The sequence below is a fragment of the Linepithema humile genome, chromosome 6, assembly GCF_040581485.1.
Source record: "Linepithema humile isolate Giens D197 chromosome 6, Lhum_UNIL_v1.0, whole genome shotgun sequence".
Lineage (NCBI taxonomy): Eukaryota > Metazoa > Arthropoda > Insecta > Hymenoptera > Formicidae > Linepithema > Linepithema humile.
Genome location: NC_090133.1, coordinates 13,066,530 through 13,079,930, shown reverse-complemented (window position 1 = coordinate 13,079,930; position 13,401 = coordinate 13,066,530). Strand labels below are relative to the sequence as shown.

The window sequence follows — 13,401 nt, the reverse complement described above, 5'->3', positions numbered from 1 at the left end:
TTGCGTTTGTCGCCAGACCGCAAAGTGTTAATTCTCTTGTTTTGACGATTTTTAGATTTTTTTATAAAATAATTAAAAAATACTCTCAACATATTTACTCATACGTTTATCATTTTCTTCTTTTTTTTCAAGATGTACAAAGATTAAGTTGTACATATTTTGTTGTACATATTGAGATAAAATTGTTTTTGTATAATTTATGTATAATAATCTTTTATCATAGTTAAATGTAGATAATATAAAACTTTCATAATGCAAAAAATTATACATAAATGTAATTCTTCCACAAAACGATACTTTTAAATTGCTTTAAAATATTTCTAATCGTCCAGAGTACGATGTAAAGCAAACAACATGATTATACTGAAAATTTTGCTCTATTATCAAAATTTATGTTTTTTAAACAATAGAAGGCAATAATTATTATAATATATATATTGCATATAATATATATATTGCAAGTGTATACAATGTTAGCTAAATGTTGTTAAAGTTTCAAAATAATAAAAATGTCAAATAAATAGACTTGGATTATGCAAAGAATTATATTATTATAAATTAACATAAATTTTTATTATAGGAAATGTTTGTACTTAATATTTTTCTACAAATTAATAAAAGAAAGAGACATTATTGTAATTTGCAAATAATTGTGGCATCCGCATTACTTACAATTACTTGCTTGCAATCATAATGTTTTCTAAATAAAATTTTGTATACTTGTTGAAATTTTGTTAGTCTACATCGGTACACAATTTTGCCATAAAAATTAAATAACTTTCAAATTGATTAAAGAATTATACATAATTGTAAGTTTTGAGTAAATGTTCAAACTAAATAATAAAACAATCTGAAAAATTTTTACGCTTTTCTCAACATTTTAACATATAAATCCATTTATTTTGCAATAATAATAGTCATAATATCGAAGATGTTTGAAAAAACAATAATTTATTTTTTGAAAAAATTAATCTACATTACTTTATATACAGGGTGTATAAAAAAGATCGGGACCCCAGAATGTTTCGAGAAATATAAGTTTTACAAGAAAATGTTTCAGATAAAAGTTGTAGGGTTTAAAAAGATCTATTTATTGATATTATTGATCTAGTTTGACCTTGGGTGACGTCACCAAAATCAGGGCAAGATCACTTTAAATTTTTTAAATGGAACTTCCTATTTTTTTATTAATTATTCTTATAGCCCTTCTTGAGATCTTCTCAAAACACTATAATTTTATCCACTTTGGGTCAGCCGTTTCGAAGTTATCGAGTTTTTATGGTCAGATGTCCAGCCAACGAAGGCAAGATCGCCGGGTGATTTAGACATTGAAGGCAAGATTGTGATGGTTATGAGGACGTTAAAATAAAAACTGATCCTTGATTAGGATGTGTGACAATTGGCCTAGCAAACACATTCTGCTGATGTTTAAGTATCATAGTAATTGTTCAAATTGCCTACCATTCACCGCTTGACAATATACTATTCGATCATAAAAAGATGACACGGCATTTCTGATGTAATCATTAAGAATGAACGCAGCTTTTTCAAAGATTCGACAGCGAAAATCGTCCTGATTTCATGGTTTTGTTTTACACACTCTACTTTTTAGATAACCCCACAGAAAGTAATCAAGCAGCGATAAATCAAGCGATCGAGATAACCACTCGATCTTTCCTCTTCTGCCTATCCATCAATTAAGAAAAACTGTGCTCAAATAATTAATAACGTTTCTATTAAAATGCGGTCCTGCACCGTCCTGCTAGAACCATGTCTGCTCAAAGTTCTCACCTACGATCGCAATTATTGCCGAAAGTATTGGATTTCTCAGCATATCTTTGCTGCCATTAATGAAAAATGGACCAATTAAAACATTATTTAATTAAAACATTCATTAATAAAACATTTGCCCAAACATTCAACTTTTCTAGATATTATGTGTGTGCCTCTAACATCCAGTGAGGATTAGTATCAGACTAGAATCTATAGTTGTGTCTATTGATGCGATTATTGAATTCACAAATTGCTTCATCCGAGAAAATTATGTTAAATAGAAAGTTGGGTTCTGCGTCAATTCTTTGCATTATGAGCTCACAAAATTCAATACGACGATCAAAATCATCATCGTTTAGCTCTTGCACAAGAATTTTGCGAATAAAATTTAATTTGTTTCAAAATTTTATGTACAGATATTGGATTAATGTCATGTTGCTGATGTTCTTACAGATGGAAAGGTTTGGATCTTCAATAAAGGATTGTGCAACATCCAATGCTTTTTCTGGACTAGTCGCTGATACTGGCCTCCCTGGAATTGTGTGATTTTTTTACGCTTCCAGTTTCTTCAAAACGCTTTATCGTTCGTTCTACAGTAGATTTTGAAATACCAGTGTTTTAATCACGAAATGTTTCGTTAAAAAGCTGCCTTACTTCATTGTAAAATTTTTGTCGATTACCCCACCTTCGCATCATTAATCAGTTGAGTGGTAATATATCATATATGTACAAAAAAAAGTGCCAAACGTAGTAATGTATCATATATGTACATTTCTAAATAACTCCACTAATTTTCAACAGATTTGCATAAAACTTGATATCCTAAGATTTTTTGGGCTGCTGAATTCAAATCTGTTGTCAAAATTGCAAAATTCAAAATGGCGGATCCAATATGGCGACTGTTAATTGTTAAAAGATTAAAATATTGGAGTTAGGTAAAATATGTATAAGACCTTATTTGTAGAGCTTTTTATGAGCTTCATTTTTTGTTTAACAACTTTTTCCGTACAATGAATACTTTCTGAAATAATTAACAAAAACAGTTTTATTTTTGAACCTTTGAGGGGGGGGGAGGGCTGGGTGGCGGAGGGGGCATTTGCGCCAAAAATCCATTTGGGAATATTATTTACTAGATAAAATAAGTATTTAGGCTGAATATAAGCCAAATTGGAGGTGATAGCTTTTCGGAAGTCTACCCCCCTTTTTTGATTCACCTCCACTTTTGACTGGAAAGTCGTAGTAAACATTTTAAAAAATCATTGTTCTTGTCTTGAAACGCCCTTTCAAATGATCCCCACTCGACCCATAGTGCCATTTAACATTTTCCACCCCTATTCTGCCCCAGGGTGGAGGGGGGGGGGGGAGGAATCCACACCCATTTCGAAAAGTTGCTTTTTCGAAAACTTTGAACCCATGTTTCACCATTTTTCGATATTTTAACTTTTGGCTCTTACCACTTTTGGCACAAATCTTTCGGAAAAGTCTACCACTCAACTGGTTAAAAGGGATTCTCTTTCTTGTTCTGAAAGATATGCCATAATCACGGTGGAAAATAATTGAGATAAATACTCTGTAAGTACGAAAAAAAAGATATGTATGTTTTGAACAATGTGTGAAGGCATCTAAAAAAACCTAATTTTCGAATAATAAAAAATTAAATTGGAGTTAAAAACACCCATAAAAAGAGTTTCAAAATAAATGAAAGTATTTGAGGCATTCAAATTTACAAAATAGTAATTGATTTATATTTTTTAAAGCCAAGAAATTCGAGTGAAAATATTGTGCAAAATAATGCGAGTTGAATTGAAAATATGGCTAGGACCAATATTTATTGCATAGCTTGACTACGATAATATGCATTGAGATAAGTTGTGTAATGTAATCAATCTCTGTAAAGAAGGATTGTTGAAATGAAAAACGTGTCTGAATCTCCGATAAAGAAATGAAGACTCTTATTGGAAAAGTTAAGCAAGGACCGATTGTGCCCAAATCGGGTCCTGGACCCGAAATCTAATGTATCTTGTCGGGAATCAAAAACTGTTTTAAACGCAAATCTGTAATAAAAAATAGGGGTTTCTGTTAAAAAAAATTGACTTGGGCTTGACTGGACCCAAAATCTAATTCACATTGTCGGAAAGAAAAATGTCTCGAACACGAATTTGCGATGAAAAATGGGAGTGCCCATTTGAAAAAATCGATTTGGGTCTGATTGGGCTCCAACTGGGCCCACATATCACCTACCACCTCTTTCTCCATACATGAGTATAATACGATAGTGGCATCTTCACTTATTTCATCTTGAGTAAAGCTTCAGTCACCGACATTTTACCATAAAAACCTCGTTAACTTCGAAATGGCTGATCTAAAGGAGATAAAATTATAATGTTTCGAAAAGGTCTCAAAAAGAGCTATAAAAATATGCAATAAAAAATAGGGGATTTTATTTTAAAAATTCAAAGTGACCTTGCTCTGACCTTGGCGACGCCACCCAAGATGAAACTGATAAGATCAATAAAAATACGGTCAAAGTACCGAGTGCATTTCGAATCGTCATGTATCAAACAACAGCCATCATGTGTCAACAATAAGATCATTTTTCTTATTAATCCTTTGTAAATTTCAGCCTTTAAAGGCCATAAGAACAGTTTTTATTCGCGCACGCGCGTGTTACTTTCACAAGTCGAAACTCACCCCAATTGATTTTTTCCAATTTTTCTATGGCCCCTTAGCAATTTTCATTGAAATCAGATTTGGGCAGAAATATTTAAAAAAATATTATTTTGCCAGTTCTGTAAAAGTTATTTTATCATTATTATAATAAACTCTACTAATGCACATAAACAGATTAGAATAATCCACAGAAATTCTTTCGAATTACGTTCAAATATTTTTACCTACATGAAGCATAAAAATAAAGTAAAATAAAAAATAAAAAAATATCTGTACGTAGGCTACTAATATTGTCGTTAGAGTTGTAATCATCTTTGTTAACATCACCTTATGGCAGATTTATTTCGAATGTAATGGTTGAACTTTAATTTGTTAACATTATGCTGAAATTAGTGTACGCTTTAACATTTAATAAATCCACTAATCATTTTCGCACATATCAGTATACTTTTTAACTTGATATTTAAACTTTTAACATACATATCAATATTTTTATTTCATTTATAAAAAAATTGCATTTGTAACAATTAATTTAACAACAGAATTCACAATTTAATATTATCTGTTAAATCAGTAAAAAAACAGAATGTAAACACTGTATAAATTCCGCGGGAAAAAATCTAGTTGTTCATGTTATTAATAAATCATACAATCTATAAAGTAGCAAGTATCTATTTTGGAGTTAAAAAAAACCTAAATATATTTTTTATATAATTTCACAAATAGTAACAATTAATTTTTGAAAGAAGATATTTTGAAAATTATGTAACAAAATTATGTTCCAGTACAGCTGGACATTTAAGAAATATTTATTATTAAAGATATAATTTTTCTCATCAAAATAATTTTTTTCTTCACTTTTCTGTATTCACAATAAAGAAGAAACTTTACTTAACAGAAATAAAATAAAAATTTCGATTATTAATTAATAATCAATGTTAATAATAATAAAATATTTACATAAAATATCAAATATTAGCACATATGGATATCCGATATCCGAGGAATTTGTTTTTTTTTAAATGATAAAAATTGATTCTTTTTGACAATATAAAATATCATTTGCTTTTAGTAAAATTAAATCAATCTAAATTATTTTACTGATATAATCTCATCGTCTCGTACATCAGCTTATTGTACTAATTATAACTCTTACTACTCTTTAATTAAATATCGCGCATTGATTTTTAATTCTTTTTGTAGGTAAATATAATTAACTAAAATGTTTTAAAACATTATTTTTAGATTTGATATTTGTAAATATTAAATAATAATTGTTAATGTATGACTAGATAATGATCAGCTACTACATAGGACACCTTTTATTTGTATTTTAATCTAAAGAAAGAGCACCACAAGTTTTAAAATAAAAATTAAAAATTTTTGTAATTATTTTACGCTAGATACTAAGATATGTCAATTGTCAAATTGCATCACAGTCTTCCTTCAAAGTGACGATATAACTGAATGAAATATTGAACCATATCGAAAAGAGGGTAACAAAAACGTGTTTACGGAAACACAATGAACTAACGAGTAAATTATAGAGCTAGTTGCGCGATTGTCGAGCAAAAGAATCGCTCGTCCGTGCAGATCGGCTCGTCAGATAACTTTCAATACGATTAATGCAATACGGCTTTTTACGAAGCATCGCAGCGTAGCGTTGAATCTATTGTGTTCTAGAATAACTACGATCTCGACGGCAAATTGTCCAGGCAGAATCCATCGAAATTTTTGCGATGGATATCACTTAAGCTTTAAATTGAAGAATAGTGGCAAACTCGAGACTACTTTTGTACGTTTGTTTCGATGTCAAAAATTTTTAAATAAAAAAAAAATTTATTATATTTATAATATAATATGTTGTATATATTAGCAAGGTAGAATATTTTGCTTCAACAGATAATTCGTATTTTGTTTAGCGAGAATTAAGCGGACAAAAAGTATCTAATTTTGCAAAGTTAGAGTAATTAATTATAACAGAAAAATTTGATTGTGTTTTCACATCAAATGTGATTCGCGTATAACACAGTAACGGTTTATTTCAACGGAAGGATTCTTTTCTTCCATATGGAAATATTGTACAATATATGTATTATATCTTTGAATAATTGATAATAAAATTTGCATAAGGCTCACAGACTGCGCTTCTGAATGTTACACCATGAGCGAAAAAGTGCACGTATCGTTTAGAAGTGCGTACTGACTCACGCGTAATCTCATATTTCCGTAAACTATATTTTTTATCGAATTTCAATGGGCCACGATACATGCATCCCTCGACGCATAAAAGCGTGCAACGAAAAATCCGCTTATATCGTTGCTCTGTGTCTGTATTAAGTGACACTTGTTCGCGTATTTCGCAAAAATATCATCTACCTAAAGCGATAACGAAGTAGCACATTTCATTTTACCACATAAAACAAACATGGTACGAAATATGTATATGGCACGGAATTTTTTATGCCAATTCTTATGCCAATTGAATTATTTTTGCTCTCATTTAGGAAATTACTTTTGCTTTTTTGAAATTATTTTTTATTTTAAAAACAATTATAATTAAAATCTCAATTTACAGTATTATTAAGATCAATTTTTAAGATAACATCTATTTAAAATATCTATTTAACTATTAAGTGTCTGTATAATAATGTTTTGAAAATAGAGTGTTAAAATTATGGCAAATTTAATAAGTATTTTAATGTAAAAATTATATTCGTCAAATTTCTAATAAGTTTTATATTACTAGGCCACACAAGCGCGCGTTATTTTTTCCCCGATTTAGTATAATAATTAACATTTTTACTTTTTTTAAAACACATCTATTTTTTGTATAATAACAAAGATGCAAGCTGTCACACAGCTGTCAAACAACTGTCAAAATACAAGCTGTCAAATGTAATCGTCACGATGACACATAATAATGTGCAACATGAATCGACCAATTAGTAACGCGGAAAAGAGACCTCAAAAGTAAATAACATGCCTTTTTTAATTAAAGAAGAGCTATAAAAAAGGGAAAACACAATAAACTTACATTAAAAGAGTTTTTAAGAGAAGCAAAAGTTATATAAAAATAAATAAATAAATAAATAAATTACTTGCATCATAAAATAGATTTTACAAATTTCACAGTAAAAGAATAGATTTTATAGATTTTATCATTTTTAAGATAAAAATACGGAAATACAAAAATTTATACTAAAACAATTTTTTCTTTGATTGTTTAGTTGTTACGTACTTTAAGCCTCCGATGTTTTATTATAAACTCAAATCGTTGATTTCAAGAAAATGTTCACGAGAATATTGCAGAATTATGTAATCGTGTAATTGTATTTACCGTTGCGTCGCATCGCCGGATCTCGAGCAACCCGATATTAGCGTACGCTTAGCGGTTTTCGTGACGTAGCATACATGTGACATCGTAATGTATTCACAGGAACCCGCGTGCGTGTATCATAATAATCACAAATCTGACGTTTCTTTTGAATAGTATTCTTTGAGAGACATAGGGCGACAAAAAAAGCGGAACAGTCCATGTTCGATTATATGCGTGCCTAGCTGAAAGATCCAAGAGACATGGCACGTTTCCACAAGCAACGAGCGATATCTCGAGAATAGCATCTGTCACTAGTAGAATTGTTCGCGATATATTTTTTAACTGTATTTGCGCAGTTATACTGGCATATAAAATTTGACATTTTGCTTTATTGTCTGCGCAAAAAGAATGATTTTTGTAGTTCTTTTATACACTAAATTTAACCTAGCATCATGATTTTGAGAAAATCAAAGAAAAATATGCTTTAAATGACAATTTCCGCCAAATATTTACAATCTATTCTAATAAAAATAAATTTTCTCTTCAGTAACTATCACTGAATTTTAAAGCATTAATATAATTAATATAATAAAGCATAAATATACTAATTTTTCCTCTTAAAATAAATAAAATTAAAAAAAGCAGTATAAAAAGGAAGTAAATTACCTCCATGTGATACACTTTATATAGCGTTAAGTAGAATTAATGTTATAAACAGTCTAAACAGTTTTAGTAAACTAATGACAAATCTGAAAATCTTATACATATACATATAAAACGTGTAAAATAATTAAATATATATATTATGTATTAATGAAAATAAACATTATTTATGTAGCAAAGAAAATGTTACGATTTTTTGAGAGATACAACCTAGCCTATTTCTAATATAAAACGCTCCTGAGCCAGAGCTATCGGCAGCTCGGTCGCCAGCGGCCGGGCAGTAGTGGGGGAACAGGAGGCGTCGTCTCGGGAATCGGCCCGAAATGTGCAACTAATTCCGAGCTCTAATGTATAACATCAAATACACATTTTTCTGTCATGCGTGTTGTTCGATTTATGAAATAAATATTTTAAAAAATTTGAAGACATATTGTTAAATCAGTACTTATATTTGAATGATAGACGAAGATGTAAATTACTGTAAACCATAATATTGCAAATTAACTTTGCAATACTGTGTAATATTATGTAAATTAGTTAGAATATTTCTAAATTTCTGTCACATAAAAGATACATGTAGACTATTAAACCATCAATATTTATATAGCATCAATATTTCGATACTAATCAAAAAACAAAAATTGTGATCAAATTTCAATAGCTTTTGTGTCATAAGCGCAGTTGAAAATAACAGGCTTGCCAGTAAATTAAATTTTAGAAGATGAAAAATAAATAATAAACTTTCTCATGTCTGATCTTTATAAATTTAACCTTGCAATTAGTAAAATTTCAGTTAAAATTTTATTCATTATGGTATTCATGTGAAAAAATAAGATCGTAAGGCAACGATAAAAATGATACTTGATAAAAATTAAAGAATTAATTAAATTAAAAACATAATCAGTTAATATAGTAGGCATTAGTTTGACAACTGTATATATATACATACAGAACACTTTGATATCTCCTGCATTTTTCGCTCGGATTATAGTAAATGCTAGATTTCACCGACGTACAAATTCGTTATTTCACTCGACCTGGTAATCTGGCGTTAAATTTTTTTTGAGCCACGTGAAACGCGACGAGCACGTGATTATGTGCTCAACGCGAGCAATTTTATCGTTCTATCGGAGCGACACTCGGAGCGATCCCTCGGAAATACCAAATGACATAACAAAATAAATGCAAAATCGCTTCGAGCGATTGAGTGGACTCTCGAAGCGAAATATGATGCGGATACGAGGATTTATGCGGCTTCCGTGATATTTCTCATTTAAAGTCATTTTATTTCGGATTAGTTGACATGACATTTTCGTCAAGTACGTACTAACATTGTTTTTAAACTGCCGGAAGAATCTGAAGAAGCGACGGCAGCTCGATGACAAATGCATAAGATTTACATATACAGTATGTCTGAAAAATAACGGGATTAATTTTGTTTTTATTTTTCATGTAAGCGCCATCTACTGACAACTAGTGGTGTTTTGAAGCTTCATGTTTACTTATCTAAACATAACGTCAGTAGACGATGCTTATACAAAAAGTTAAAAATTAAAAAATAAATCCCATTATTTTTTAGACATACTGCATATAAATTTGGCATCCAATTCTATTGCATTATTACCGAACACGAATAGTTTAGGACATAATTTTTTTAGTAGAAAATATTCCAAAATTATTAATTTTAAGTTCAAATATGTATATCAAAATTCTTGTAAAAATATTGTATAAATTTAATTATTTTTATATATTATTACAGTTTAAATACTGTATTTGTACAATTACCTGATTTTGAGCGTTTTGCTCGGCCATAGCTTTCTCCTTAGCTTGCCTCTTGCATTTGTACCGGTGATTTTGGAACCATATCTTCACCTGCACATATATACAAACGCACAATTAAAATTTTATTGGGTGCCTATTAATATCGCAATCTGTATTTTTATGTTAAATATTATTATTCTATGAGATCCAAAGGTAAGCACAATATTTCAACTTCTCTTAAATTACCTCGCGCAACTTTAAATAGGACAATAAATTAATATTGTGCAAGACAAAATATATAAGTATAACTGTCTTTTCTTACAATTGCTACTGTCTCTATCTCTTAAATTTTTATCAGAAATACATCTGAAAGACGTCCAAAAAATGTCATTTTTCTTTTAGATGTCTTTTAGACATCTTTTAAAAGTCTTTGAGACATGCATGTTGTCTGGAATTTTATTCAGCAAAATACAAGTTTATTTTCCACAAAAATTAGTAAAAATATATTATTGTATATCATTTGCATTTTAATAAGTACAATAAGCATATTCAAAAAATAAAAATGTAAACAAAAATAAAATTGTATAATAAAAATATTATACAATGTAAAATAATAATCTAAATCAAATGATAATCAAGGTTGAAAGAAGTAAAATTCATATACACTCACATATCTTATATCCAGAGTTGGTATATATTTGTGACCAGTAGGAGATTTAATTTCAGCATTTTCTTTTATTCACAGCACTGCTATAACGAAACTACAGCGAAACGATGAAGGAAGCTTTGGGCCGAAGAGTTGCAGAAACGCGCAGATCTTTAACAATTGAACGTGGCAGCCGAAGCCACACGCAGGCTCACTCATAAACAGCACGGTAGAAATAAAATAAGGACTAGTCTTATTTCTACCATCACTGGTCATAAAGGAAATGCGCACACAACCGAGAACTACGTACATGTGTCATATACATATACGCAGTTTTCGATTGTATGCACATTTCCTCCATGACTGAGCTCGTGGGGCCGCTGTACACTTCTGGCTTTGGCTGCAGCGTTCAATTGTTACATGCTTGACAAGATCTGCGCGTTTCGGTTGATTCTTGCATGAAATGTTTCCGTGATTTCGACGTAACTATGGCAACATTGCTTTTTATCTCGTAGATAAAGATAATTTTTGTGAAATTGGCGCTCAAGCTATATTCTAAAGCGGGAAGAATTAATTTTTACTATGGTATGCAAACAATAAAATAACGCAATTTTACACTTTCTTGTAGTAAAAATTTACTCAATATATATTTTTTACTTTTCTTTGCAATACTAACTTTTATCCAGCAAGCTTCTGCTTTGTAATATCAAAATTTTTACTACGAGAAAGTGTAAAATTGCGTTATTTTGTTGTTTTTAAAATAATATAGCTATAGCATTTAAACTTATAATCCCTTGATATCCGCAGCTACTGCCACATTATAGTAATTTTTTATATAAAATTTTTTCCGTGTATTTATTTCGAATATCTGCCCGAAATCTAGGCACGATAAGTTTACCTTGGTTATGCAAAAAAATATTGCAGTATTTACTGACAAATTTGACAAAAAAGAAACATTGTTAGCCAGATTTTTCACATACAGTATATATACGTATAAAATTCTAATTTCATTCGGATTTAGTGATCAGCTTGAAAGTTATTCGTTTAAAACTACTGTAAAATATGATTATTTGCACTACATAAAACGTTCACGATTTGATAATAGCTCGCTATTTTGTTGTTTCTTGCAGTTAATTTTATTATCCAAAAGTCCCCCTTCTTTCCTCTTTAAACATCGACTAAAAAGAAAATAGAAATCATATAAACATTTTCTTTAGTTAAAACTCGTTAAAAACATTAAAACACATGTTTATATATATACACTAGTGTAAATAACTCTGCATAGTTCTCTATATAATTTTGGCAAATCTGTTTATTTGATGTTTTGATATTAAATATCCAAAAGTAAGAAAATCTTGTAGAGTGCAAATTGCAGGTGCGGTGTACAGCGGAAATAAAATGCACGATGTGCCTGAAGACATTCCACAAATAGTTTTGTGGAGCAAAGCGTAAAAGTGGCAGCATTGATTCGCTCTTGCGTCGAAATAAAACGGATGATATGTTCCATGTGCTACCTATCGCCAGGTAAGCCCTCGAATGTTTTTTCAGAGAGACATGGGCACGGGTCTTTGTCAGATGCATTTTAAACCTCCGGTTATTCCCTATTCGATTCTCTAAGTCCATAATCCACGGTTAAAAGTTCGTGTTATTTCTACGAGGGAAATTTAACGCCTTGTTCATTTCACTCGAACGTTCAATGCTAAAGAAGACAATATGAATTTCACATTTCTGACAAAATTGCTGAGAATCTCGCTTTATTATGCATTTTATGCGAATATTGTTTCATTACTTGTACGAAAAACGACAGTAATCAATTGAACAGATAGTTTCAACTTTTATTTCACAATAATTGTATATTTTGCAACTTTTTTTTAAGATAATATTTTTTTAAACTAACCCTTTTTTAGCGCAGATGTTGAAAGAGGTATAATATTCTTTAGAACGATATTTCATTTATCAATGTTTACGCTTCCTCATTTCATTAAAACACAAATGTAGATAGTAATAATAAAATAAAATTGCTACTATATATTTTTAAATCTATGGAGTAAACTGATTGCGAGGCCATTTTGATCACAGATCAGAGACGGATCGTATATCTTTTTTTTAAACTACACATTTTTAATTTTAGATTACAAATCTTTATATTAATTAATTAAAAATTTATTTCTTTTTTAAATTTAAAATAAGTAGCAAAGTAAATAAGCTAATAAAAGTACTTCTTTGTTTAACATGTTTTTAGAACAATAAAATCGACAATAAAGCATATTCAGCTATAATAATAATAAACTAGTTTTTACTCATGTTCTGTCTTTTATTTCAATTAGAATGATCTCGTAACTTTAACTTTTAGTTATAAAATATAAGAAATATATTATCCGATTTTTATTCGATTAAACAAAGATTGAAAAAGCATCAAATCGATCAGTAAAACGCAGTGTACTGTTATCTCGGCAATGAACAACAATGCAGATATAGCTGCCTTTGCAAAATGTACATAATACATATATCGCGGATTATAACACGCTTCTGTCATAAGCAGATGTCGATCTCGATTCTATCCAAGTGG

At 29.8% G+C, this 13,401-nt stretch overlaps 1 protein-coding gene across 1 annotated transcript in view; it reads right to left on the bottom strand.

The window, feature by feature from the left end:
- Positions 1 to 13,401, bottom strand: part of LOC105677859 (homeobox protein Nkx-2.4-like) — an 85,334-nt gene that overhangs the window by 19,826 nt on the left and 52,107 nt on the right. The window contains exon 3 of the mRNA XM_012376738.2: positions 10,211 to 10,297. Coding sequence (XP_012232161.2) covers positions 10,211 to 10,297 — 87 coding nt within the window. The remainder of the gene's footprint in view (positions 1 to 10,210; positions 10,298 to 13,401) is intronic.